General features: G+C 50.6%; 1 protein-coding gene across 4 annotated transcripts in view; it reads left to right on the forward strand.

The window, feature by feature from the left end:
- Nucleotides 1–1,069: 1,069 nt before the first annotated feature.
- CSNK2A2 (casein kinase 2 alpha 2) overlaps nt 1,070–26,939 on the forward strand; it is a 34,285-nt gene continuing 8,415 nt past the window's right edge. For 2 of the 4 annotated variants that reach the window (XR_010744534.1, XM_066327566.1), the window contains exons 1-11: nt 1,070–1,264; nt 1,473–1,584; nt 12,427–12,528; nt 13,198–13,248; nt 19,390–19,449; nt 21,470–21,553; nt 22,352–22,462; nt 22,674–22,775; nt 23,091–23,191; nt 23,872–24,020; nt 24,209–24,302. Coding sequence is in view for 3 of the 4 variants with exons in the window: in XM_066327566.1 (XP_066183663.1) it covers nt 1,161–1,264; nt 1,473–1,584; nt 12,427–12,528; nt 13,198–13,248; nt 19,390–19,449; nt 21,470–21,553; nt 22,352–22,462; nt 22,674–22,775; nt 23,091–23,191; nt 23,872–24,020; nt 24,209–24,285 (1,053 nt within the window). In the remaining variant the exon portion in view is untranslated. Of the gene's footprint in view, nt 1,265–1,472; nt 1,585–12,426; nt 12,529–13,197; nt 13,249–19,389; nt 19,450–21,469; nt 21,554–22,351; nt 22,463–22,673; nt 22,776–23,090; nt 23,192–23,871; nt 24,021–24,208; nt 25,724–26,939 lie in introns of those variants that run through there. The other 2 variants (XM_066327567.1, XM_066327568.1) reach the window with 2 other exon arrangements.

Consider the following 26,939-nt stretch of genomic DNA (forward strand, 5'->3'; position numbering starts at 1 on the left):
AAGAGAGGAGATGCTTCCCCTGTGCTCAGCCATGGTAGTCACCCCTAGAGAGCCTTGTGTCCAGTGCTGGCTTCTCAGTGCCAGGGGGACAGGGACATAATGGGGAGCGGCCAGTGAAGGGACACGAAGGTGAATGAGGGGCTGGAGAGAGGGTGCAAAGCAGAGGGAGCCGGGCTCTTCCCAGGGGTGCCAGGACCAGAGGCCACAGGCACACGCTGGAACATAGGAGAGTCCCTCTGAACGTCAGGAAACACTTTTACATTGTGACTATGACCACGAGGACCGGCAGCTGGCCGGGGAGGTTCTGGAGGCCCCATCCTCAGAGATGTCCAGCAGCTGTCTGGACACAACCCTGGACAGCAGGCCCTGGGTGACCCTTCTAGAGCAGGGCTTGGACCAGGTGACTCCAGCGGTGCCTCACCTCAGCCAGCTGTGGCTCCGTGAGCTCCTCCAGAGGTACACGGGGCCTTTGCTCACTGCAGGTCCCACCTTGGGGCTGGAAAGAGCTCATGGGGTGACAGGAATAACGAGGAGCGTGACTGGAGGTGGCAATGGGCTGACAGCGTAACGCGGGTGTGACCAGGCTGAGCTGGGGCGGTGAGGGTGGCAGAGGTGACCATGTCGGCAGCGGCGTGAGGGAGCGGCGAGGGTGTCAGGGTGTGGCGGGCGTGCGACAGGCTGCGATGGCGCAGGCAGGAGGAGGTTGGGCGCGTGGCACGGCTGCAGAGGGGTGTCAGGGTGTGGCGGGGCGGTGACACGGGACAGGTGACAGGAGACGGGGCGGTCGGCGTGGAAGGACCCGGCACCCGAGGGGCGGCAGCGATGGCGGGAGCGGCCGTGGGGCCGGACCTCCGCGCCGCCGGGGGGCGCTGCGCGGCGCTGGGCGGGCGCGGCGGCGGCGGCGCCGTTTCCGGGTTGGCTGCGCGGCGCTCGGGGCGGCCCCGCCTGCAGCCGCCGGCACCGGGCCCGGGCCTCGGCAGCTCCGCGGGCCCCGCGCCCGCCGCCCCCGGGCCGGCCCCGCCCCGCCCCGGCCCCGCTCCGGCCTGGCCCTGCCGCCCGCCGCCGCCGCCCTCCTGCGCGCCGCGCCCCGCCTCGCCGGCCTCCCGCGCCGGCCCCGCGCCCTCCTCCTCCTCCTGCTGCAGCCGCCGCCCGGCGCCGCCATGCCCGGCCCGGCCGCCGGCAGCCGGGCGCGGGTGTACGCGGAGGTGAACAGCCTGAGGAGCCGCGAGTACTGGGACTACGAGTCGCACGTCCCGAGCTGGGGGTAAAGCGCCGTGCGGAGACCCGCCCTCCGTCCCGCGGGAGGGCCTCAGCCCGTGGGGAGGGTTTCCTGATCCCCCGCTCCCGGGCTGGGGTGTGCCCGGGGGCTGCGCAGGGCGAGAGGCTGGGAGAGGACTCCCCTCCCCGGCCTGCTGCCCTCTTAGTTATCCACTCTTCCCCCACCACCGCCTCTCTCCTCTTGGTGCCCGCAGCAATCAGGACGACTACCAGCTGGTTCGAAAGCTCGGCCGAGGGAAGTACAGCGAGGTCTTTGAGGCCATCAACATCACCAACAACGAGAGGGTCGTCGTGAAGATCCTCAAGGTGAGTATCCCGTTGATGATGGAGAGGCTTGTGGCTGGGAGCAAGAGAGAGAGGAGCTGGGTTGGCGAGGCTAGAGAACTGTTTGATCTCTTTCTTCACCCTAAAACTCCTGTTTTCTCGTTAAGGACGTTGGGTTGGTGTGTTTGGAAATGGATTTGGTGTCTTGCGTGCTCTAGCGATGTTTTGATGTCTCCACCTCTCCTTGTCCAGCATAGCTCGGGGCTGAGAGTTCCTCTGGTGGGGGAGAGCTGTGAGTCCTGACATTTGAACAGCGTTGCGTGTTCTGCCTCTGTTTGGCAAATCGTATCTGGCAATGCCTGTCTAAAACAGCCCAGGGACTGCCATTTCAACAGGAATGTGAAGCCTGGAGGGGAGAATCCTTCTGTTAACCTCTAGACAGCCAGCATGTGGCCTTTTCAGAGCCAGCCTGTGGGATGCTTGGCTGTTAAAAAAAGCACCAATATTTTATATTCAGTCCTTTAGAGGATCTGATGTGGAAAAGAACTTTATCACAGTCAGACTGTAAACACTATGGAAACTTGAGGGGGCTCAAGGAGACCTACTAAAGTTGGGCAGTGTTGGTGGCCTGTGTGCTGGTGTGTTGACCCTGATGGGGCTGGGCTGTGGGGACCTTTGTGCAGCAGTGGGAGGTTGTAGTTTGGGATGGCTGAGCACATGGTTGTAGTTTGGGATGGGTTATACACTGCAGGGCCTGTCTTACCGTGTTTGACACTGAAGCAACAGCTCAAAGTGAGCTGTCCTAACTGTCCTAGCAGCACTCTGTGTTGGTGATCTCTGGGCAGGCAGGGGAGTTGAGACAGAAATGAAAGGTTAGAGTTGCGGTATGTTTGGTTCTGGCTTGGCTGACACTTGTGGCTGTCACTTGTTGGACCAGCAACACTTGTCACTTGTTCCCCAAGAGCACGTGGGAGCCAGTGTCTGACCATGGGTGTTCTAAGAATTTGAGCACACATTCATCCACAGTGTGCAGAGGGGTCTGAGCTTAATGTGCCCCTGCAGCCACTGAGAAGAGCAGCTTTCCAGGACATGCATCTCTGCAGGGCTGTAGCCTTAAGGCATTCACCAGATCCACTCAGATAGCGTGTCATGCTGTCTTTGCTGACATTCCTACTCAATCACCATGCCTGCTTCCTTTGGATCTGCCTTAGCTTCCAAAAAAACTTGTCATGGTTTGTCCAGCCAGCACTCCTGGGAAAGGTATGATCTTCCATCTGTCTCTGGGAGGAGGCAGATAAGCCCCAGCTTTGGCTGTGGTCAAGGAGGTGAGCTGTTTGGGAGAGCCTCTGTGGCTGAGCCTGACGTCAGGGCAGAGTGGTGAGGTTCACGTGTCCTTGCCAAGCCAGGTTCCTCTGGCATGCTGTTTGGCCCTCCCCCTCCTTTGGATGCTTTTTGTGGTTTGGGGTTTTGTCTTTTTTAAAGCAGATGCAGGCAGGAGTTTTTGCTGTGATACCGTTGTCACAAGTGGCAAATACTGAGCTGGATTTTACAGCAAGATGCCTTGTGGCTGGTCTAGGGAAACTGTGCACGTGTGCATGCTGCTCTGGAGCCCTTGATGGCCTCTTCAGCACTGCTGTGGTTTGAGATCCTTGGCCTTGTCCCACACAGAAAGGCACCACGAGGCTGAGAGGAGGCTGCAGGGAAAGTCATCAGGAACCCTGCTCCTTGCCTCTTCCCGGTCCAAAGAGTCTCCCCTGGAGCAGTGCTGCTGTCCCTGTGGCAGCTGAACTCTGTCACGTCTAGGGAGCCTGTCAGCCTTGGACGGTGAGTCAGCCGGCAAGAGTCGTCTGAGGGCAGCTGGGTGCTCCTTCTCCTTGGGGCCTGAATGTGTTGCCTTAATGCCCTGCAAGCAGGAGACTGGATTGTCCCAGATTTGAAGCGGATGGTGTTGCCACTGGTTCCCCTGGCTCTCCCCACTTGCATTAACATGCAGACAGCATTCTTGTGAGTGAGCAAGGAAAAGCAGAAGGTCCAGATAAATAAAGATGAACTTTCTCCTCAGTGGAAAGTGGGTCAGTGAAAAGGGAGTTTCAGAGCACCACGTTGTGTACATTATGAAAACCTGTGAAGTGTGGCAATAACATCACTCTGATCTGTGGAAAGTGCCTCTGGTTTCCTGTAACTAGAGTTAAAACTTCATTGCAAATGTAATTGCATGTATCTACAGTGGAGCCTTAGCAAAGGGGCTGGTGTCTCTGTTCCTTCTAACTGGGGAAAAATTTGGATTCTCTGAGATGAGAAATGCAACCAAAAGTCTTCAGGTTTTTGTGTCATGCAGGGATGGGTCAAAGGGAAGTACCATGGTTGGGCAATGGATGCTGTTGAGCTTTTTAGCACAGTTGCTCCTTTCTCTTTAACATTTCTTGAGAATAATGTTATGTTAGGTGTTAGAGTGAGTTTAGCAAGAGTCACTGTCTTAATATCTCAGTTTCATGGGAAGCCACTGGTGTGTCTTCCTAGCCTTTGCTCTTTGAAGCAGCTTGTCCTTACTGAGCTCAAGCTAGCACATAGCAAGTGCTTCTCCTGCTTTGGTGTTGTACTACCTGAACATTTTGTATCATCATCCACAGACATCAGGAAATTTTATCACCCTTTGATGCAGAACTGAGCCACAGAGATTTCCTGTGTGACTTTGGGCAAGTCCCTTAGCTTCAACAAAGCTGAGACTAGAGCACAGGTCCTGGTTTAGTGCTGCATGAGGGAGATAACTGCTCTTCCTCTTTGGGCAGTCACTCGCCTGGTTTGTTTGTAAGTGAAGACTTTAGCTTTGGACAAGCCAGGGAGTTGAGGGCTCTGGTTGGTACCACAGTGCCCTCAGCCATTTGGGCTTGCATAAAGCAAGGTGTCCTGTTTCCCTGGCCAGTACCCAACATTTCCTTTCAGTTCTGCTCCCCCAAGTGCAGGACCAGGCATAATCCTGCAGGAAAATGGGATGTTCTAGTTGTGGTCATAATGTGTATCAGCAAAGGAAGAGAATTAAGATCATGTAAATGAATGTGACATTACCATTTCTTGGATCAAGTGTCTTACAAATATCATGGTCTTAATGTCACTTTTCCTGGGAAAATTCTGCAGCGCTTTTTTTTTTTTTTTTTTTTTTTTTTTTTTTTTTTTTTAGTAAGGCAAATGAAGCAAACAGGTTGCTTCTCACTCTACTGCAGCAGGACATTAGGATGCACTGTGTAAGATGATGTGTGCAAAGCAGTGGGGCAGGAGCCTGGATTGCCACACAGACACCCCTGCCCAGCATCCTCCAGAAGCTTTTACCTTGAGCAGCGAGGCAGAGGACAGCTCCACTTTTCAATGTATTCAGGGAGCAAAGAGTGGGAAGGGTCTGAAGTGTGGGGATTCTGCTCTGTACTGACCTTCCTACCCCTCAGGTTAGCAGGGCATGGATTCAGCCAGCAGCTGTGCTCCCGCAGTCCCTCGCTGGTGTTGGAGGTTCCTGTGGGCTTTTTGATCTGGGTACAGCTTCCTGCCTGCCTTGGGACAGCCCACACCAGCAAGGGGGAGAGTGTGAAAGTGTTCTGTACGTGCTTTCGTGTCTTGCTTAAATCTGATGCTAAGGTTTGACTCCCAGGATGAGGCCTGACATTCCTCAGCATGTACAAAGGAGGTTTAATTCATCCTTGTTGCCTGTGGGTTGTGTGTTGTCTACATCCAATGCAGGTATCTAAAGCACAGCTCTACTCTTCCATATCTTACCACATAGGGGTTTTTGGTGGGCCGCTGAGGTCAGTCTGTGCTGTCTCCTGGCTCTTTGATGAGCTTCTCATTTTGTTTTTCTGCTAATGCAGCTCCAAAATGTCTCCCAGCATGCCTTTTAAGTGAATCCTCTGTTTTGGGTAACAGTGTTCCTGGAGGATGTGAACAGTGTTGCAAGTTGCTACTCTAAAAGCTAAATGCTAACTTTCCACATTGCTTGTAACTGCTACAGGTGATACCTTGTAGTGAGAATGATGCTGTTATAATGATTTCCCTGCAGTCAGTGCTGGTGCCAAGTGTTGGCCATACCACTGTCTCCTTCACCTCCCAGTCTCCTGTGCTGCCTCCATCCCAGTGTGCACTGGGAGTGGGGATTACAGCATCCATGTTGGCAGGTCTCTACAGGAATCAGGAGTCATCCTGCTTTCCTGATGCACCTCTGTGTCCATGTATGCTCTACTTGCCTGCAAAGCATTAAACTCATCAGAAAGGGGCTGTTTTGTCCCCTTGTGTGGTCATTCTGCATAGGCACAACATGGGTGGAGGTAGGGTAAGAATGCAGGTCCAAGGACCAGTGAGATGGAGGTCCTGCAGCAATGATGAAATAGCCTTTTTCTCCAATGGTGGCTTTTGTCCCTCTGTGCTGAGTCCATGCACTGGAAATTTCAACCATGTACATGGTTTCACAAGTGCATTCTTGTTTGTTTGCCTTTGTTTTTCCCCTGTTCCCCCATTTGGGCTGCATGAGCCCTCCAGAGCTGCTGCTCATACCAGGCACTCCTGGAAGGTCCTGCCAATGTTGAACCCCAAATATCACTCTGGTAACTAGAGAACCAAGTTGGGATAGTGGCTCTGGTAAGTTTTCTTCTGTCTCTACAAGCTTTAGAACAGCCCACATTCATCAGCTTGTTCTACAGGGGGGCTGAAATGACTCTCATGCTGATGTGCAGAAGGGATTGCACAGGGAAATAGGATTGGATGCTGTTGGTCCCTCAGGCTGGAGCTTTTGACTGCATCGGTGACCTTCCACCAAAGCGTTCAATGCCTGCTCCTGGTAACTCTGTCTCGTGCTCCTCCTGCGTTTGCATGCACTGAATCAACTCCCCCTGGCCCACTTCCTCCTCTGGCAGTCTTGAAATGAGCCTTTTTGCAAGAGAGATGGGTACACAGCTCTTCTCTTTTAAACACCAGTTGCCCACAAAGAGCTTGGCAGAGTTGGCTGCTGGAGTCCAGCCTTATGTGAGCTGAGACCAACTGGGACAGTACTGGGTGTCTCACAGAGGCCTGGAGATGCAGCTGGTGACTCTCGTGGTGGTGTAACACCAAGGAACTGATGAGCTGCAAAGCTGCAGCTGCCACGTGGAGAAGGGTGAGATACAGCATTGTGTCTGTTTGCAGGGGCCTGAAGGAATGATTCCCATCCCATGGAATGGTGGTGGTGGGGATCAGGGCTTGGTCCTCACGTGTCTTCCTTTTAGTTGACTGCAGAATTCTTGATGTATCATGGGCAGTTCTGAAGCCCCAGGAGGGCTGTTTTGGGGTTTGCCATGTTAGAACAAAAAGGATTCTGAAGGAAAGAATGAAACTACCTTCAGAACATGTGCTGGGATATTGTACCAAACTTAAATATATTTTATTTAACTAAAAAAGTAATAGTCGTTTCAAGGTATGTTTTTCCCCCCTCTTTTCTAAAATTCAAGAGCAGCTCACAAAAGTTTGAATTCCCACAATGGAAGTGGTAAAATGCAAACAGCCAACAGAATGTTAACGTAAGTGGGCTCCTTGATGTTGTAGCTCTTTGGAATACGATTATTTGATTTCCCAGCTGATGTCTGGTAAAATAAGCAGAGCTGCTCTGAGGCCAATTTTCCTATTGAGCAATTGGCGTCGGGCTTTATAGGCCGATTATTGTGATCCTTTCGATAATACTTGTTAGAGACAAATGAGCTTCTAGTGCCAGCTTTTAAATGTTTAAAGCCTGTGATAGGGATGCTGCTCGAGCCTTTCTCTGGTCCTGGATGTTGTGTGTTCAGATCTCCCTGCTTGTTCACTGGAAGCGTCGTCGTATTTCCAGGCTATTCAGGCTTGGTGAGCAAAGAATTGATTTTTTAATTTTTTATGGGGTGATGGAATACATTAGTTTCTCATGGATTTGTATCTTTTGACTGCTAAATCTTCTCTCCTGCTGTGCTAACCTCAGTTTTGTTTCAGAGCACCTGCTGGGCAAAAAACCCAGCACCTTCTGGGATTCCTTCAGAGCAGCACGTGTGCTCTTAAGCTGGCAGCGTGTGTGTGCTGCTGGGCTGCCTGCTCTGGGCTAATGTAAAATGATTTTTATGCTTTGGACTTAACTCATATTTCACATGCCTTCCTGGTCACTGCTTTTCTTTCACAGTGCGAAAATGCGTAGAGAACTTTGGATAACAAATCTAATTTCTTTCTTTTCTTGAATTCAAGCAATGGATCCCCAGGTTGCTGGGGAAGGCTGGAACTGGAGCATCTGACAGAAGAGTGTACTCCCTCTGCTTTAGAAACCAAGCAAAAAAGATGTTTAACCAGGCAGCCATTTATTCATTCAAGACAGGATGTGATGGTTGCAGTCTTTATTTAAAGGTTTATTTTAGCAAACAATGTTAATTCTCCCAGCTGGTGTTTGCTGCAGCTGGACTCCTTCCCTGCTTACAAGTTTACTTATGATCCTGTGAAAAATAACCTAGGATCTGTTCTCTTGGTCACAAAGAGGTGTTTTCTTCTGGATCTACCTGACTGCAAAGCTTATCATGTGACATTTTTCACCTCTGCAGAGGGATAGCTTTGCATGATGCTCCCCAGTCTTTGGGCAAAGAGAGTTTGGGTAGCTCTGGCCACTGTCACTGCCTCTTCTGCTCGGCTTGCAGGTGGAGTGAAGCATCCTTATCCATTTGGCTGGTAGGGCAGGAAACCTGCAGCCACCAAAGGAGAGGTGGCTGGGACTACCAGTGAGAGCAGCTGGGTCCAGCAGAGACCATCCCACTGTGGCTGGAGATCTTCTTGTCCCTCTGCCCTGGGCACTCAGCTTAGTGGACAGCTGTGAGCTGTGTGTTTTGTCTCCACAATCTACAACCACCTCACTTCCAGTTTGCCTGAGGAAGGAAGCAATTTTCTGGGAAACTGGAAAACTGGCTTGTGCTAGACAGTAATGTTGTTCTAAGGGTACTGATGCAGTTGAAGTAATTAAACCCCTCCCAGTGTAGACACGGTTAAACTGAGACATGTCTTTTAGCCTGGTTTCCTATGGAAACGAGTCTTATGCAATCCTGCTGTCTGTCAGCCTTTCTCCCCCTCCTCCCCCCAGTAGTTTTTGCACTGGTTGGCCAATTTCAACCAAATGCGACAGAAGTCTCCAAGCTGTCAAGTTTGTACAGATTTCATGGAAGTAGGTGTTTGCACAGAGCAGAGGGACTGTGTTGGAGCCCCTTTCAGAGGGAAAAGCTTTCACCCATACTGGTCACTAGAGAATCCCAGCATGGAGGAAAGCTTTGAAATGCCTCTGGCGTGGGAACAGATGGAGTTGGAGGCTGTACCTGTGTAAAACATTGCCTTGCAAACACAGGCAGGTCAAACTCAGGAGCAGTTAATTTTGTCGAGGTGCCTGCTCCTTTCCTCTGCTGGAAATTCCCCTCCCAGTGCAGGAGGACTGGCCTGTGTAGGAAGCACAACTTGAAATGCTGCTGTTCATAGCCTGGTTTGATAAAATAGCCATAAATGAGTGTCGTTAAAAATACTCTAGTTGCAAGGGCTGATGTTTTAGAAGCTATCCCTGCTGGGAGAGGCAGATGGTTGGAGGCCATAATAGCTTCAGTTCACATTTAATCCATGTGTGTTTGGAGTCAACATCCTTGGAGAGACAGATCGGGTGACTCTGGGAGACAGTTGTAGCAACCCAGACTTAATCCCAGTGCGTGGCTGATGGGCTGCTGCCAGCCTGTGGTCTCGGCAGTACTGGTCTCTGGGACATGAGGGAAGTCAGCAGGGTTTCTCTGGTTTGAACACTTATCCTCAGTGCAGGGCTGGGTGTTTGACTTGCCAGATACAAGAGCTTGGGCTTGGAATCGGTTACTGGGCAAAAATGGAGCCCCAGTGATGTGTCCTTGGGTGGCACACGGTGTTTGCAGCTGTGGCTGGAGCAGTGGGGTGGGACGTGTGGGTAGGAGGTGGTGTGAGGCTGGGTAGGTGAAGGCTGTGTGGGATGGGCTGTAGGCCAGCAGTCACCACTGAAATGGGGAAACTGTTCCCCCACCTTGCTGTCTCTGAGGACACTCCTAGGCAATAGCTTTTCCTCTAAAATGACTTCAGCCCATGGCATTTCTTTTGCATCCTTGTTTACCTAGTGGTGGAAAACCCCACTGAGCTCTGGCTGCGTGCAGGGAGAGCATCTGAGGATGTGCTGCTTCCCAGCCCTGCCTGGAGGCTTGTAGGGCCCTCATCCCAGCTCACAGGTGATGTGGGGATGGTGTGACCGGCCTGGCCAGTGCTCTGCAGTCCTGCAGCTTAGCAGGAAAAAGTGCAAACAGCAAGTGGCTTTTAACTCTCCCTCTTGCTGAGACAGTGTTTGCCCAAGAGTCTTCCCTTGGTGATGTCAGAGATGCTGCTGGTGGTGATTATCTGCAGGTATTTCATTTTAAAAAGATCGGCTTTCTTCCCTCCTTTTTTCTAAAAGTCACTCATTTTGTCTGCTCTAGAGTTTTTAATGTGTGGTGGGTAAGGATAGATTTCTGATGGAGATAACATAGAGCATCATTTTCCCATCCTACAAACGGTGAAAGAAATATGTGGAAATGACTGGAAGACAACTTCTGCCCCAGTGGGAGCAGTGGCTGTGGAAGGAGAAAAGGAAATCTTGGAGGGCTAGAGGGATATCCTCCCCTTACCTGGCTGATGCAAAAGACCCCTGAAAAAACTACAGTACAAAGGAAAAGGTGTTTCAAAGTGGGGGCTGGATCCTCTTGGCTGTGTTCAGGGCCTGTTTCAGCTCCCAGTCAGGTGCAGGTGTTGCAGCAGAGAGGCTGTAAAGGCATGTCTGTCATAGCCAGGCCATTCAGGGAGCACCTTCAGGATGTCAGTGCCTCAGTTCCCCTTTGAAGTTCCTTGGAAAACAGCTTGTGTGTGCATCTGCCTCACTGGACAAGCAGAGTAACCAAATTACATCCTCTAATTCCATCTTGGCCTTCTGGTAAGATCTGTGCATGTGGGTGACACAAGGGCGGTGTCCGTCTCCATGCTGACATAAATTAAATTCGTTCCTAATGAAGCATCCTCCTCTCAGGTTCCAAAATGTAGCCCTCACTCTTGCTGGTTTACATGCCCCTGCTGTGGCTGATTCTCCCTTTCTGTCTAAGCTCTCAGGAGCTCCAGTGTTCTCTGGGAACTGCCCTGAGGCTGTTGGTCGCCCACTCCCCAGCAAGCCTTGCCCTGCATCGCTTCAGCTCTGACAGCTGCAGTGGCCTTGCTGCCATTTTCTACAGTGGCTTTATGAGGTGCTGACGCTCCCTGTGCTGGCATTGGTGTTATTTTTGGCACTTAGCTTCAGGCTGAGATTCTCATCTTTTGGCTTTAAAGTCTAGCTCATGCCTTTTAACTTGCAAGAGGGGAAGAGCAGGATTCGAATCTGAAGGTTTCAGCCACCTGAAGAGCCTGGAAAGACAGCATATTTTATCACTTACATAAACGCCATATTTTCCCACTATATAAAACCTTCTGTTCCTTCTCCTGTCTGCTCATGCATTTCTGCCAGGGGTCTGAAAACAGGGATTGCTTTGGATTTGCCTGTAAGGGGGAGTATCAGTTGTCCCATCAGCACTCTGTGACCGTCACAGAAGTGGGAGGCTGTGGCAGAGGTGAGGTGAGGATCATGAGCTGTTGAGCTCCTGTGGCTCCTTGTGCTTCACACAGACATCTGCTAATGTGTGTTACCTTGGGAAGGTGCCTCATACCTTCACCATTCCTCATCACACCCCTCCACACACACCAGACTCAGTGCCAGATGATGAATGTTTTAGAAAGCTAAAAGTCTAGAGAGAAGTGTTTTCATCAGCAGCCTCAGAGATGGGGCTTTACCAGCAAAGGGCTTTACCAGTCCCCCTGCAAGATGTCTCTGCAGTTCTTTTTAGTGGTACTGGTGGGGCAGGAGGGGATGTTCCAGCTATGGAACCAAAGGACTGCTATACTTGGTGGCTTGCAGCTGGTGCTGCACATACTGATCAATAGCTGAGACTCATTAAAAAAGTCTCACCTCTTATCTGCTTCTAGCTGCCTTTCCTTTCCAGCAGGCACAGAGCTAGGGCTGTCCTGGGAGTGGATGAGTTACAGAAACAATCATTTGCATTGAAGTGAACCACTGGATCAGCAAGAGTGTAAAAGCCAGCCCAAGCTCTGAGCCTCTGCCTTGGGAGCAGCTGTTCTTTGTCATTCTCCACAGGGTGATGTCCAGAGAAAAGCTTACTTTGCAAAGAGGGCTCCTGAGACTGAGCAGATTGGAGGAGGAGTCGAAACTGTTTAAAATGTCTTTAGGCTTCAGAAATAATCATGGTTATGGATGCAGTGACATGCAGTATAGTTGGTAGCTTTGTGCATTTGAGGTGGTTGCAAGTGAGACACAGCAGTGTTTGAGCTTACAAGTAATCTTGGTGTTGAAGACTCTCAGATTATTGTTACATGGGATTAAAGTACTCGTTGGAAACAGGCTGAAAAGTGAAAGAAAGACTGGTTAGTGCTGGTAAACAAAAACAGAGGTAGGTCCACCATGCTTGTCCTGTGGCTCTGAGTGCAGAACCTGAATCAGTATGCTGAGGTTACAACATAGCAGTCAAAGAGACTTTTAACCATGGTTACTGGAGTCACGGTTATGTTTGGCTGGAGTGGTTTGATTGTCCCCCTGATGCAAGGGAAGGTTTCATGGATGAGAGGGAAATCCTAGTTCAGGCAAGGTGTCTGTTTCCTCTTTGGTGCTAGAAATGTTCCCATGTGAGGGTGAGAGCAGAGAGATGAGGGGAGGTGATGTGTTCCAGTCAAAATCAGTGGCAGGAATCAATGTTAACTTCTGAAAGGACTCTCACTTCTAATTTCTTTTGTCTATTTAAGCCAGTGAAGAAAAAGAAGATAAAACGCGAGGTTAAGATTCTGGAGAATCTCCGTGGTGGCACCAACATCATTAATCTGATTGACACTGTCAAGGATCCGGTGGTAGGTGCCTGTGTTGGGGGCGTGTGCTGGGATTCTCTTCCCACCAGCTGAAAGCATGGGCTGGTTGGTTTGGATGGGCTCCTCTTCCTTTCCACCTTCCCCAGACTCCTCAACACCCCTTCTGTGTCCTCTGATGGGGGAAGGTTTTGAAGTCCTATAAATTTTCTGTAAGAAAGTAAAGCCTGTAGCCTCCTAGCCTCTGTCTGGCATCTGGAACCTAAGTACCAGCCAGGGCAACTGGATATTAAGCACTTTAATTCTTCTGGTTGCTGTTCTACCCAGTGACCAGCAGTCATGTCATGATCTGCACTGCCACAATTACCCCATTCCTGGGGAGTTTTCTCTGGCTGGCTGCTGGCTGAGGCTGTGACTCCCAGCCTGCTGGCAGCCCTGGAGAGGAAATGCTGCAGTCCTGGCTGACCTTCCTCCTCTAAGGAAGGCTGGGAGGCTTTAGCTGCTGGTGCTCTCTCTGTTCCATGGCATGGGGGGAGCAGCACTGGCCAAAATGCCGAGTTGGTGTGTGGGGTATAAGCTGCACCTTCCATGTCCTGTCCCATCTTGCTCTCCCTACTGAGGGCTGGGCAGGAAGCAAAGGCTTTCTCAGGTCTCTTGGAACCAAAGAAAGGTCAAGTGCATATTTTAAACCATGATTTTCTCTCTCTCTTGCAGTCAAAGACCCCTGCTCTGGTGTTTGAGTACATCAATAACACAGATTTTAAGGTGAGTTTGCCTGAGTGTGGAGGAGGGAGGCTTCCTATTTCTGTAAAGTGCTGTGATTTTCAGATAATCCTCAAGAGCTGTGGGGGGAATTTATAGAGTTTTCGCAATTGTCAGCTTCACTTTTCTTTCTCTATGTAAATCAGAAACCTGTTAATGGGCTCTAGGTGAAAAGGCATAAAAGGTTTCTGTGCTGAACTCCCAACTCTGAGGAGTAGGGTCAACAGGTTAGATATTCTTATTCCCCTCTCAATTTAGTAATCACTGCTGTGCTATATATTCAGCTCAAGTTAATCCCTGAGCTGTAGTGCTCTGTTTACAGCAGTGCAGTTGATGGAGCTGGTGACACTGATTTATTCTGGAATCTTTCAGACCTGGGGACTCTGGGGTACCAGAGGCTGGAGAGCTCATTTCCAACTGCCAGTGGGCCTGGTAGTGGGGGATTGAACGTTCTTGAATACATCTTGAGCTTTTTTTTCTTGTCTGAGGCTGCAGCATGTTCCTTGGCTCTTTTGATGTCTGAGGGCTCCAAGGGATATTACTGTTCCCAAAATGAGGGTCCTTCTGTCTGAATGCAGCTACAACTGCCTTTGCTTCCGAAATGCTTCTAGACAAGGGATCTATAATTAGCAGCCACACCTATTTTAATGGTATCTTTGATTCCCCCATGTGAGCCTTTGCCCTAAGTCAGTAAGTCAGTGGTGGAGAGTTAATTGAGCAGTTGCCATTAGAAAGCCAGCAGTCATCCCTCCTGCACCATTCAGGGATCTCTTTCATTCCATGCTATGGGATGGTGGTTTTTTCTTCCTCTCTGTCCTGGATCATTATGTAGGTACAGGTTTTGTAGGAAGCAGATGCACCAAACACCCAAAGAAGAATCTTGGGCTGGTGTTGGTTATAAAGGAGGCAGCTGGCTCACAGACCAGCTTCTGCAGGCCTGCATGCTGAGGGGCAGCACACGTAGTTTCTGTCCCTCTGGGGTAGGCCTGGTGAGCTGGGTGCTGCTGGGTGGGATGTGTGTGTAGCCAGAGCTGCAGCCATGCTGCAATGGGGGTCTGAGTGCTGTTTAATCTCATGTAGAGATACACTGCAGGAGCCACAACAACAGCAACTTGCAGTAGCTTCTGCCCTGACAGCTTGGGGCGGGGAGAGGAGCGTTGCCTCCATCAAGTAAACAGCCATGAGAGGAGTGCTCTGTGGTGACCTTTCAGGGCTAATTAAAGCAGGTTCGGTTTGTCTGGGCTTTGTTTGACATCAGCTGGGCTGTGCCAGCACCTCATGTGTTGGGAATGTGCCCCTATGCTTCTCCTGTGACCCACAGGCTCCTTGTAAGGCTGGTCTTAGAAGTTTTTAAATTTCGATTTAGGGACTTTTCAATTATTTAATAGATTTTTGTTTTTAATATATGGCTTGAGATAAGCTACATTGCTCAGGCAGTAGTGCACCTTGCTGAGGATTGCTTTGTGTGTCTCCGAGTCAAAATGTCAAGTCCTTAGAGGAGAAAGTTACCCTGAAGGATATCCCCCAGAAATGGACATGTGTCTTACAAAGTGGAGTGTTCAGCAGTACCTTGAGGCTGGTGGCCAGCAGGGACTCTTAACTGAAAAATGCTGGGCTCAGAGTCCACGGTCCTTTGGCCATCCTGGCCACATGGAGAGCCAGGCTAGGCACTGCTGCAGCCAGTGAGGAGCATTGAACTGGCCATTGCAGAAATGACAGTGCTCAACTCTGGCTGCTGCATTAGAAACAACTACATGAGCTTGCAGCAGACTTTTCTAGGCTCCTGGGAGAAAGCCTGGCTCCTTGGGGAAGTCCAAATTCACATCTGTACAAGTCCAAGACAGAAAGTATTGATGCTTTTGATGCTGATTGGTACAAGGCAGGAATAACTTGTCTTGGGAATGCAAGTGTGTCCCCAGGGCATGCAGTGTGGCTTCTTGTGTTCAGAGCTTATTTGTAACCTGAATTTCCCTGGCTGTGTACGGGGTGTGTGGGTTGTTTGATGCTCCACTCCCATGAGCTGTCTGCCTGTTTGAGTAGGTTCTTTGGGCTGCAACTAATTGCAGATTATAGAGCTGCTTCTGCTGAGGGTGCCTGTGGGTGTCTTCCCTATAGAAACTCCCAAGATGTCTCTTCCCTTGCTCTGAAGTGGCAAGTAGAGAGTACAGAGTACGTGAGATCACTTGTGTTGGAGGTCTCAGCTGGCTCTGTACCTCTATACATGAAGCAGCTGGAGAGCACCCTTTGTCCCCTCTGCTCCATAGTCCTTATCTCCCTGGGCAGCCAAGTTCTGCTGGAGTTAAGTGCTACACAAGCTAATCCAGGTGACAGGGACCTCTTCTTTTTGTTTGGATGTGGCTGCTGCTGATGTGCCCATCTGTGTTAACATCTGGATTCAGCAGCTCTGATGAGAACCAGCATCTTGCTGGCAAATCACCTTCAGGGTGTGTGAGGAGTTCCCAGGGCAGCTTGTTGGCTGAGGCTGTGACTCCCAGCCTGCTGGCAGCCCTGGAGAGGAGATGCTGCTGCAGTTTTGGCAGTCCTGGCTGGCCTTCCTCCTGTGGGGAAGGCCTTAGCTCCTGGTGACACGATTTGCAGGCAGCAGCTGGTTGCTGACCACTTCACAGGATTTCATTTTTCTCTGTCCTGTTTTCAGTAGTTGCTCACAAGCTTGGATGTCTGCTCAGTTGTCTCCTTTCTTGAAGTTCCTTTCCTCCAGCATTATTATTTTTTTGCTTTGATGCTAATACTTTGACCCCTTTGCCTGTTCAAATGGCAGAACACTGTTCATGTCAGTGCACCCATGGAAGTGGCTGCTGGGTTTCCTCAGCTCTCTGTGCCTGGGCAGAAGCTGCAGTTCTGTGGGATCTCACCTGTGGCTGTGGACGATCCCAGATCAGAAGCACAAGCTTTTATTTCACTATTTTTAAATGATGGTATAAACAGGAGACTTAGGTGATACCTCCCCAGAGCTGATTACATTTTCTTAAATTACCTGTCTGGGTCCCTTCTGGAAGTGACAGCACTGTACTTGCCGGGAGGATGAGCTGGAGCCAGACTGGATATGTATTCTGCTGTGTGAGGACAGCAGCTTATGTGCAGGGTTAGTGTTTCTCTTCAGACCTGCTGCATTACTTGTCATCTGAGAGCATTCAAGCTCCCCACAGTAATTTGCCTCAAATGAAAGCTGCACTGCAGAGCCACATGCAGCTGAGGAACCATCAGTGAAATTAAATGTCTTTTGCTAATTGGTTTCAAACTAGAAATGAGACGCCTGCACTTCAGCCACTATCAACTGTCATGTAGTTTGTAAGCATACCTGCTACTGTGCCTTTCATTGCTCTTTAGAGGCAAATCCCTTAGGAAAGAAGGGGACAGAGACAGGTCACAAGGAGCAGTTCTGGGCTGGGTTTGCTCTATCAGGTTTGGAGTTGAAGACAAGATGAGCAAGGAAGGTGAGCAATGGAAGGGTGCTTCAGGATGTTCATCCTGCTGGAGTTGTGGGTACAGTGGGCTTTTGAGTCAAGTCTTCCACTTCACCTGCGCTTTTGGGAATTTTCAGGCCCAGTTGCTGTGAGGGAAATATGTGCATGGGTTTTATCCTTGTACATCCAGGGTTTGTTTAAAAAAATGTTTGTTGCCCTGCATAAGCAATGCAGAAGTATAAAAGATTCTCCTCCCTTGTGTGGCTGCCAAGACTGGATGCTTTGGGAACTGTTTTCCTTTTTGTTACTGCTGCTGCCTGCACCCCAAAGCAGTTTCTCTCCTCACAGCCACCCTGTTGCTCTGCAGATGCTGCTTCCTGCACGTAGCCAGCTGTGTGCTCACTCAGGGGAGAGGAGTGAGCGTTTAACTCCTGTCAGCCCCGTGGAGGGGGAAGTGTGTCTCTGCCTCCTCAGGCACTAACAGCATTCGTTTATGATTGGCTATGTGATGTGTGCCAAAATATCACTGAAAGCTGGAGAGGGGTAGTGGTTGCCTGTGGGTGGCTTTGGCCTTTCCTAGTGCTCTCTATGGAGAAAGGAGACCAGCCCAGGTCTCTGGGCCTCGTGGGATTCTGAGTGCTGAGCAGATGTTTGGGCTGGGTTTGAGTGATCCCCACAGTGGTGTTTCTGATAATCCTACTCCACAGAGACAGCTGTAAGAACACAGCATGGGGCATGTCTGCAAAGGAGGTGTCTGTTCTGCCCTGCTAGGCTGGGCAAAGGGGATTTGGAGCCCACTGCCAAATCTGCTTGAAGCAGCTGCTGTGCAGGACCCACTTGCAGTGGAAACCTTGGCTCTTTCTTCAAAGCTGTCTGTGCTCACTGGCTGCCTGCAGGGCTGAGCAGGCTCCTGCAAGGACTGTTCCCTGTGGTGAGCAGAGCTGGGCCCTGCTGGCCACACTGCTAGCCTTGGCACTGACAGAGGTCACAGGGGCTGGGTTTCACAGGCAGCTCTTGTAGGGAAATCTGTTGAATGTTGTTTGCCCAATAGTGTTTGGGCTTATCATGGCCCAGTGCCAAAGGCCATGAGCCAGAGAAGCAACAGCATTGCAGGTCTGAGAAGACATTGGTGACCTCCCTTCTGTCCCCTTCCCACTTACAGGCAGCACTTGTAGTCTTGTAATGCCACTGCCTTTCCTGCCCTCCCCCTTCCCCAGGTGCATTGATGTTGCCAGGTGAAGTTGAACAGGGCAGTGAATGCCAGGAAGACATGTTTTACACATTTCTCACAGTGTTTGTTACCTTGGAAGCCATTTAAGCAGACTTCTGGAAGGACTCAGCTGTCCTCTGCTGGCCCTGTGTCCTGCATCAGTTGTGCACAAGTCAGGAAATCCATCCCTGCTATGGCTCTGTAGCTTGTGGCTATGTCTTTTTTGCTCCCTGCTCACTTGTCTGCATCACTGGGTTGCTCCAAAGCGTTAGGATCATCCCAGCTCACGAGAATACAATGCAGTTGTGTCCTGGAGGCTGTTAAAGCTCTGTGTGTGTAAGTGACACTTGTATCTTGTCAAAAGATTTCTGATTTGGGGGCTGGGCAGGGGCTGTTTGGCGATGGCCCTCAAGCAGGAACCTGAGGATCTCAACATGGGCCTGGAGGGGATCCAGGGCCAGAGCTGCTTTTTTGGAGTGTGAATTTCAATCCCTTGCTCTGGGATTTTTCCTGAAGCTGCCAAGTGGTGCCTGTGATGGACAGCGGGCTCCAGTGCTGATGCAATTGGTGATTTGTCTGAGATATGAGATGACCCTTGTTTGTAAGAAAGGGCAGAGAGTCTGGTCCCATTGCTGCCCTGTGAGTGTCCTTCCTTGTCTTGCCCTGGCATTTTGCCTTGCTTTCCCTGGAAGAGAGAACAGCTCAGCAAGGTTGGGCTGATTCCGCAGCCTGTGACAGAACAGAAGGCAAATTTGGGGCCAGCTGTTACCTGCTGTGGGAGAAGCAGGATGATGAGTTTTCCTGTGATGGTGCTGGTGGCACAGAGCAGGTTAAAGTACCCCCTGGAACACTGTCACTTCCACATGAGCAGCTGCAGAAGGACACAGGAGAGGAGAGCAGTGGCAGTGAACACCTCCCCACAACTCGAGTTGTGCTCTCCTTGGTTCCACAAGCATTCCGGTGCTCTTCAGTTGCATTAGCCTTTACCCTGGGATAGAGGAGAATCTCTGTGGCACTAAGGCTGTCTCTCTTCTTTGTGCTTCCCAACCTCAGGTTCCTTTAGATTGATATTTTCCTCTCCCTGTCACACTCTGAACACTTGGACACCTTCCCATGTGTTCCCAGCCCACCTGCTCTGAATGCTGTTGTCAGTGCTGACATACAAAGTCATCACAGTGACTTGACAACAGAAGGAAAGTCACTATTGTCTGTGCCTTTTCCAGAGCTTTTGCTCTGTCCCCCTTGGACAGACAGCCTGCCCATCTCCTGCTGGAAAGTTGTGACAAGTCTGAATGATGTCAGTAGCATTTCACAGGAGCTCTTGCATCCTTTCTAGATTTCCTGGCAAGTCTGAGACCAGGAGAGCCCTCAGGAATGGTAGCATTCTTAGGGAATCTGGAATGGGGTCAATGATTGGAGGCTGGTAGGGTGCACAAAATGAAACTAATCCAAATCCAGAGTATTTATTTTTTCTCTCTTTTTTTTCCTCCCTCCCCAAATGTGTTTCAGCAACTGTACCAGATCCTGACAGACTTTGATATTCGGTTTTATATGTATGAGCTGCTTAAGGTGAGTGGCATTGCACATGACAATCTGTATGGGGAGGCCAGGAATGAGAGTGGCAGTAGTGGGGCTCATGGGGCACTGTTGCTAAGAGAATACTTCTCTTGTGTTCAGTGCAGAATCCAAGTCTCATAACTTGGGAAGGTTTGGAAAGAGATCAGGTTACCTGGCTTGTTGCTGTGAGGTATTGCAGCCAAACTGGGGGCCTTTGGTCACGTCCAAAGAGTCTGTGCATCTCTGAGGTCTGAAGTGTTTGTGACTGTCACCAGGTAGAGCTTGGTCTCCCTGTGTCTCTTGCACCATTGGGCTGCTGTGAGAAAAATCAGCTCCCAGAAAAACAGCCAGAGCCACGACAAGGCCCTTGAGGCAGGGCTGGAGAACTGTGATGCTAGGGACAGTGGAAGAGAGGGATTGGCAGCTCCAGGCTTTCCTCTGCTGCAGTATTCAAATGCAGCCCCAGAAGGTGAATTCTGCCCACAAGTTATGCCAGTTGTTACAGGTAACATCAGTACCTTCCTTTGACACCTCCCAGCCAAAGCTTTCCTTACCTCTCTGATGAAAGGTGAAGACTGCCCTAAATACCTCCCTTTAACTAGCCTAGCTTGCACTTCCCCGTGGAAATTCCCTCAAGGAGCCATGGCAGGTCTGTGGAATGTGCTGCACTGGCTCTTGGGGTCTCCAGCTGCAGGACGGGGGAGGCAGCAGGACACAAAGGAGAGCTGACAGGTTTGACTGATCCCAGGGCTGTTCTGTGCTGACCTGCTGGAGCAGCAGGTTGCCTGTATCAGGTCCTAGCAGGGCCTTGGCACTTCTGGGCTGGCACTTTGCAGCTCCCGTGCTTCTGGAAATGAGTGGGTCAGGCTAGGAAAGCCCTTTGTGCTTCAGGACATGATGACTGAAGGAGACTTCCTGAAACAGATCCAATGGGCTCAAGGGAGGCTTTCTTCTCTGCACCCCCACACTTGCCCACCTGTCTGCAAGGGAAGGATCTTCCTACTGGGTGTTGAGAGTGAGCCTGAGGCAGCCTGGCATTAAGATGGGAGGGGTGATAAAGTTTAGATGATCCTTGAGCCTTGGCAACACAAGACACTAGGAGAGCATCATCCCTGGAAGCAGTTTGTGTAACCTGCTACAGATCTCCTGGACTGGAGATCCAGGGCCACTGTTTGCTGTGAGTCCTGTGGGCTGTGAGGCCACGTGTCACTGCAGGGCTGTTCTCTGAGGCCTTGCTATGGTGGAAGCTTTTGCCTCCTTGCTTCCCATTGTGGCACGGGCCCAAGGACACCATTGCTTCCCTGGCACTGATGTCTTGGATATTGAATGACTACAGGCTGTACCCTCTTTCTGTGCTGCTGGAGATGTCATAGCATCTGATAGATGTTGATGGATGATTCTCCCTCCCCTTGGAGATGAGAAAACAACATTCTCACCCCCTTGCTCAAGGGAACAGCTGCGTTGGGGGCAAGTGGTGCAAGGTCATGGAGCTGGGGAGCTTATATGTGCTCCTGCCTAGAAGCTTGAAGCAACTTTTCTCTCCCTCATGTGCTATCACTTGCCTTTTATAAGTGCAGTTTGACTTAAATCAGCAGGGCAGAGGTGACTTTCTAGCTGGAGTGTGTTTTGGGACCCAAGTGGAAAGCATTGCTGGAAGGCCATGAAACTGCCTGCATGTAGGAATCATTCCCTTTCTAGGGAAGAGAGCCTGACCCAGTAAGCACAGGGCTACCCAGGTTGGCATACTGGGCTTGTCACCAGGTGGGACACCTCTCTGCATTGTGTTCTTCAACAGTTATGCAGGGAACACAGTTCCAGAACCTGTGACTGCAGTAGGGCACAAGGTCCATACAGTCTTGTTGCCCGCTTGTCACTTTATGATGTGCAGCATAAGAGCTGAAACTGCTTGTTTCATGTGCCAGGGTTATGGCACTTCTTGTGAACTCTAGCTTCTGGCTGAGAACTGTTACATTGGTAATGCTGTACCCATGGTCACAGCCATGTCTAACGTGTGTGTGTGTGTGTCTGCCAGGCCCTGGATTACTGTCACAGCATGGGAATCATGCACAGGGATGTCAAACCCCACAACGTCATGATAGACCACCAACAGAAAAAGGTACTGTGACACTAGGGCTTACAAGCAGGGGTTTTCCAGGGAAACCTGAAACTCTGCTGCCTCTGTAGCCATGGCCCTGGCAGCTGCACATACCCCTCTAACCTTTCTTTACTGGCTCCCCTCCACCTGTGCCAGCAGCAGGAGATGGTCAAAATCCCACAGGGGAGCAAAGGGGCCTACCCCACCCCATCATGGTACTTGTATCCCATTGAGTGCTGTATGTGCCTGCCCCAAGGACCTGCAGTTTGTGTCAAGGAGCTAGTTGCTGGTCCACAGGTCCCTCTGTCAATCTGCAGTGGCTGTACAGGCAAGGCAAGGTGTATAAGGAAGGGAATCTCTTACTGGAGTACTTCCCTAGTAAGCAGGTTACCATCCCTGCAGCTGTGGAGATGGTCTGCCTTGCAGGATGTGCTGAGCCCCTCCTACCCCATTTTCTGCTCTCAGTCGCCATGTAAAATCAACACTGCCTTCAGCCCAGCCCTTCTAAATAGTGAGATAAGACTTTTGCCTGTTCCCCAGTACACAAGGACCTGGTGGTGCTGGTAATGACTCAGCTGCCCAGCAGTAACAGTGTGCTTGGACTCAGAAGGCAGTGGAGCTCTCCAAGCTGAGCTTTGCCCCTCCAGCTGATGTTAGGGGAAAAGGGAAAAACCCAATCAGAGAACTGCTGAGAGCATCTGCTGTCCACAGAGGGCCTCCCTCCACCCTGGGCTCCACACCTGCATCAAGGGATTGAAGTGTGGCCAGTGTGGCTTCACCTGCCTGGCTGATGACTCTATGTCTCTATTGCATGTTCAGCTGCGGCTCATAGACTGGGGTCTGGCCGAATTCTACCATCCAGCTCAGGAATACAATGTCCGTGTGGCCTCTAGGTACTTCAAAGGACCAGAGCTCCTTGTGGACTACCAAGTAAGAGTCTGTCTCCTCCTTGCTATCCAGTGATAACACTTGTGGCTGCACTTTAGCCACCTTTGGGTTGTCTGGTTTTGCCTGTCAGGGCATTGCCTGGGTTGGAGAGAGGCTGGCTGTGAAGTGCAAAGGCTGAGGCTGCCTGTGCTGGTGGGGAACCAGGCTGTGGTGAGTGTGCCTTTTTCTGACAGCTTCTCCTTTTCTCCCTCAGATGTATGACTACAGCTTAGACATGTGGAGTTTAGGCTGTATGCTGGCAAGCATGATCTTCCGAAAGGAGCCCTTCTTCCACGGCCAGGACAATTATGACCAAGTAAAGACATTGCTACCTGGCTCATTTTGTGAAAAGTTTGTCCCAAGTTCATCTCTGTGTGTGTAGTGGGGAGACTGGGATGGGACTACCAGGCTGGGAGGATGCTGCTACATACTTGGTTAAGCCACCTATGATTTTGCTGCCATGTGTGTAGGAAACTTGTTTTCTGCACATGTTGCAAAAACAAGTTTCACGGAAGAAATTCCTTCTCCCTGGGATGTTTCCAGAAGGAGAGCTTTTAGATTTGGGCAGCTCTGCCTCTGCAGAAGAGTGGTGAGCCGCTCTTCTGCTCTCTGAACATGCCTTTTGTTCCAGCTGGTTCGCATTGCAAAGGTCCTGGGCACAGATGAGCTGTATGGGTATCTCAAGAAGTACCACATAGAACTGGACCCACACTTCAACGACATCCTGGGGCAGTAAGTGGAGCAGTGAAATGCTGCCTTTTTTTCCTTATAAGCACAGAGAGGGAGATAAAATTATGTCTGTACCCTTGAGGCACTCTCAGCAAAGGCCTGCTCGATCTGGATAACAATGCTGCTTGCAGGCTTCACATAGAGCTGCTCATGTCATCTCAGGAAGTCACTGAAATGCAGGCTCTTTGCTTTTGTCTCTCCCATGATTCATGAGCCATCCTCTATTTCTTTTCTCTCCTGCTTGTTCACATCCTTAAAGTGGAGGATGTAGACACTGCAGTTAAATGTGGGCTGAGTGGCTGAGAGTCTTCCAGTTGAGATGTCTGAAAAGGACAAGTGGAATAGATAGAATAGTGAGGACAGCTTCTGTGAAGCTGCCTGGCAAGCCAGAGCAGTTCTGGTCCCAAGGGTGTCACCCTGCCTGTCACATGCTGTTGTCTAGTCCCAGTAGACAGAAGGGAATGTGCAATGTTGTGCCTTTCCTGGCACAGGAGATCCATACAATTGTGTACATAAAGAAGAGGATTTTCCACCTTTGCAGGTGTTTGCTGGGCATTAGTTTGTGCAAGGAAGAGCTGTGGGCTGTTTATCACAGCCACCTGTACTCAGAAGTTGGCTGGTGGCAGGTGATTCCCATGGGACATCGGGGTGGTGCAGTGCAGTGACAGCTGGACCCTTTGCAGGCATTCCCGGAAGCGCTGGGAGAACTTCATCCACAGTGAGAACAGACACCTGGTCAGTTCTGAAGTCCTTGACCTCCTGGACAAGCTGCTGCGATATGACCATCAACAGAGGCTGACTGCCAAGGAGGCCATGGATCACCCCTATTTCTGTGAGTCTGTGGAGTAGCTGGGGCCAACAGGGATCAAGTTGTGGGGGCAGATTTTGTCTCCCCACTCTGCAAAAGCCTTAGCAGCTCTTTGGGTTTTGAGGGCAGTTTTTCTGGAAGGATTTGCCTGGGTGGAGTTTCCGCTTTATTAAATACTTGTTTCCTTTTCCTGCCTGGTCTGTCTCCTGCAGATCCAGTGGTGAAGGAGCAGTCCCAGCCCAGCTCAGAAAATGCTGTGCTCTCCAGTGGCATGACAACAGCACGATGAGGACTGGAAAACGACGGGTAATTCAAGATGTTTACAAATAAAAGCAAAACCTTCGGTCACACAGTGAAGGGAAAAGAACCAAGGACCCCCCCCTCCTTCCCCTCCCCTTTATACTCGGCAGAAATCTAACCTTGGGGGGGGGTCTTAAACCTCAGTTCCTCTCTGGTGGTTGTGGTTAATGTAACTCTAACCCTGTGGTACCAAAGCCCTGGGCAAATGGTCTTGCAAGAGCTAAATATGTAGTGATATCCCCAGGGCTCCACACAACTGATTCTGGTTCACATCTCTGGATCCTTCTCTTCCTTCTCAGTCCAGCCTTCCCCACCACGCTGGTGGGGACAAATTGGTCGTTCCACCATCAGCCCTTAGCATGCCTCTTTCTGAACTTGCCTTTCTGACTTGTAGACTCTGAATGAACCAAATTCAGGCTGGGGGTCAGCAGGTGCAACTCTGTTTTGAGGTCCAAGTCTTTACTGCTCACTCTGGGCTTGAATTTGGCCCTTGAATTCCAGTTTCAATTGTGAATGCCGGGGTGGTTGGGGGGGAGGGAGGGGGAGTTCGACAAAAAACAACCCACAAACCCAGCAGCATCTCGGGATTGGTTTGGAGCATTAAAACGAAGGCACTGATCCGAGTTGCTGGGGAGAGGAGATCCCCCCTCCAGTGTGTTTGACAAAGGCTCGCTCTGAGAAGAAACTCAATAGACCTGCTTTGGAAACTTGTGAATGTGAGGGCTGCTCTTGTGGCAGGAGAGGGGAGGGACTATCCAGACTTTCCCACCGAGCTCAGGAAAGTCAGTGTTGCAAGATTTCTTGTGATAGGTGTGCAACCACGTACCTCATGACGTGGCTCCCATGAGAATTCGTGCCAGACGCAGACTTGTGCCAGAGCACAGCTCTGGAGCGGTTCAATCCAGCACCGCAGGATGGAGGAGTGGAGAGGAGGCCGGGGAGGAGAGCACAGGGAGGGGGGAGGATCGACAAACAGCGGCATCAGGGTGGGGGCTGTGCAGCTACTGATCCAGGCCTTGGGATCCCACGCAGTGTTTTAACAAAGTCAGCCATTTGTTGAATTCTGGGGTGCCTATCCTGTTGGGGGGTGGGGGGTTCGTCTTATGGGTTCTTTCATCAGATCCCTCGATGGCTTTATAGCCCCACAATTCACAGTTGCCTCCTCTACTTGTTCTGTGTGTAACTTCATCAAGTGGTTCTGGTGACACTCAAACCTAGACGCTGGAGATAGTGTTTTCCCACCAGCACCTAAACACAGAATTTCCTTCTGCGGCATTGTTGAAATAGTTAATTTTTTATAAGGTTGCAATGTTTCTATTTGAAACATCTGTTTACATTCCATATTCCAATAAAGTTCTATTGGCATCGACAGCAGGTCAATCCATTTGTATAATTCACTGAAACCAATAAATATCTATACGTCTGAACGTCTGCCGTCTCAAATCTATGGGATAGCCAGAAGGCCTGAGAGCTGGAGGCTTGTCTCCTCCAGGAGGGCAGGTCGGCTCTTCCAGCCCCTCTTGTCTGTGTTTTTTTGGGATCTCTCACTCAGCCTTTGGTTGCAGTTCTGCTGTCAGCCCTGAGAGTTTCTCTGGGGCAGATTGTCTCTGCTGCTGTGGGGTCGCAGAGGAGGTGCGAGGTTTGGGCTCAGCTCTCGTGCTCCACGGGCCTCACACGGGCACTGCCTGAGGAACAGACCTGACTCTGCTGTCACCTGGTGGGTCAGACCAGGTCACCAATGCACAGCTGGAACTCGGGATTCTCCACCTGTGTACCCCCATGCTCATCTGCTTTCAGCCTGGGTGGATGGCTTTGTCTGAATATGTGCTGAGTAGGGAGTAGCTGTTTCCTTGCACCTGGGGACATGGGGATCGTCCTGGCTGCCTGGCCTGAGGGGCAGGGGAGTCTCTTGTGCTCTTATGCTGTGCCAGTACCAGCAGGATTGGTTTGGGGTTTTAATATTGAGTTTTGAACTGATTTTAAATATCTATTGAATTGCTTCATTGAGAAGTGGATGTTTCTCATGGCCTGTCCAGGTTGCTATGGGAGAAGCTTGTCTGTTTTCCAGCTCTTGTGTGTTGGCATTCCCAGCTTCTGGAGGGGCAAGGCAGAAGAGTTGGGGAGAAGAAAAATGGGTTGAGTGGGGGAACTTTGATAGGTGAACACTGCTGACCACGGTGTATGAGTGTGCTGCATATAAATGCTTGACAGTGTCTGAACCTGATGGTGAAAATTTCAAGGTTGCATTTGGGGAAAGTATCTGTTCTGTAAATCTGAGTCAGGAATTCTTTCCTGGTACCCTCAAGCAGAGGAAGAGCGTTGCTTTTCCAGAGACTGAAATGGCTTTCCCTGGTTGCAGTAAGCAGAGAGGCTGGAACAACCTGCCCCTTATCTCCCCACATCCTTACCCAGCTCTAGGGTAGAATGAGCAGTGAGAGATTCATCCTGGAGGGAAATAGCAGCTGAGCTAGACTAGTCTAGGTGTGAGGAGGGTGTGGAGTCTCCTGATCCCAGGGCAGTGGGGACAAGTTTGATGCAGCTTGTGCCAGTTTATCTCTGTAGCCAGTGGCTCGTCCAGCACTCAGAGCAGGAAATCCTTCTCTCCTGAACTTAGCAGAGAATTCTCCTGGCTGCAGGGATAGC

This window comes from Sylvia atricapilla, chromosome 12, assembly GCF_009819655.1.
Source record: "Sylvia atricapilla isolate bSylAtr1 chromosome 12, bSylAtr1.pri, whole genome shotgun sequence".
Classification (NCBI taxonomy): Eukaryota; Metazoa; Chordata; class Aves; order Passeriformes; family Sylviidae; genus Sylvia; species Sylvia atricapilla.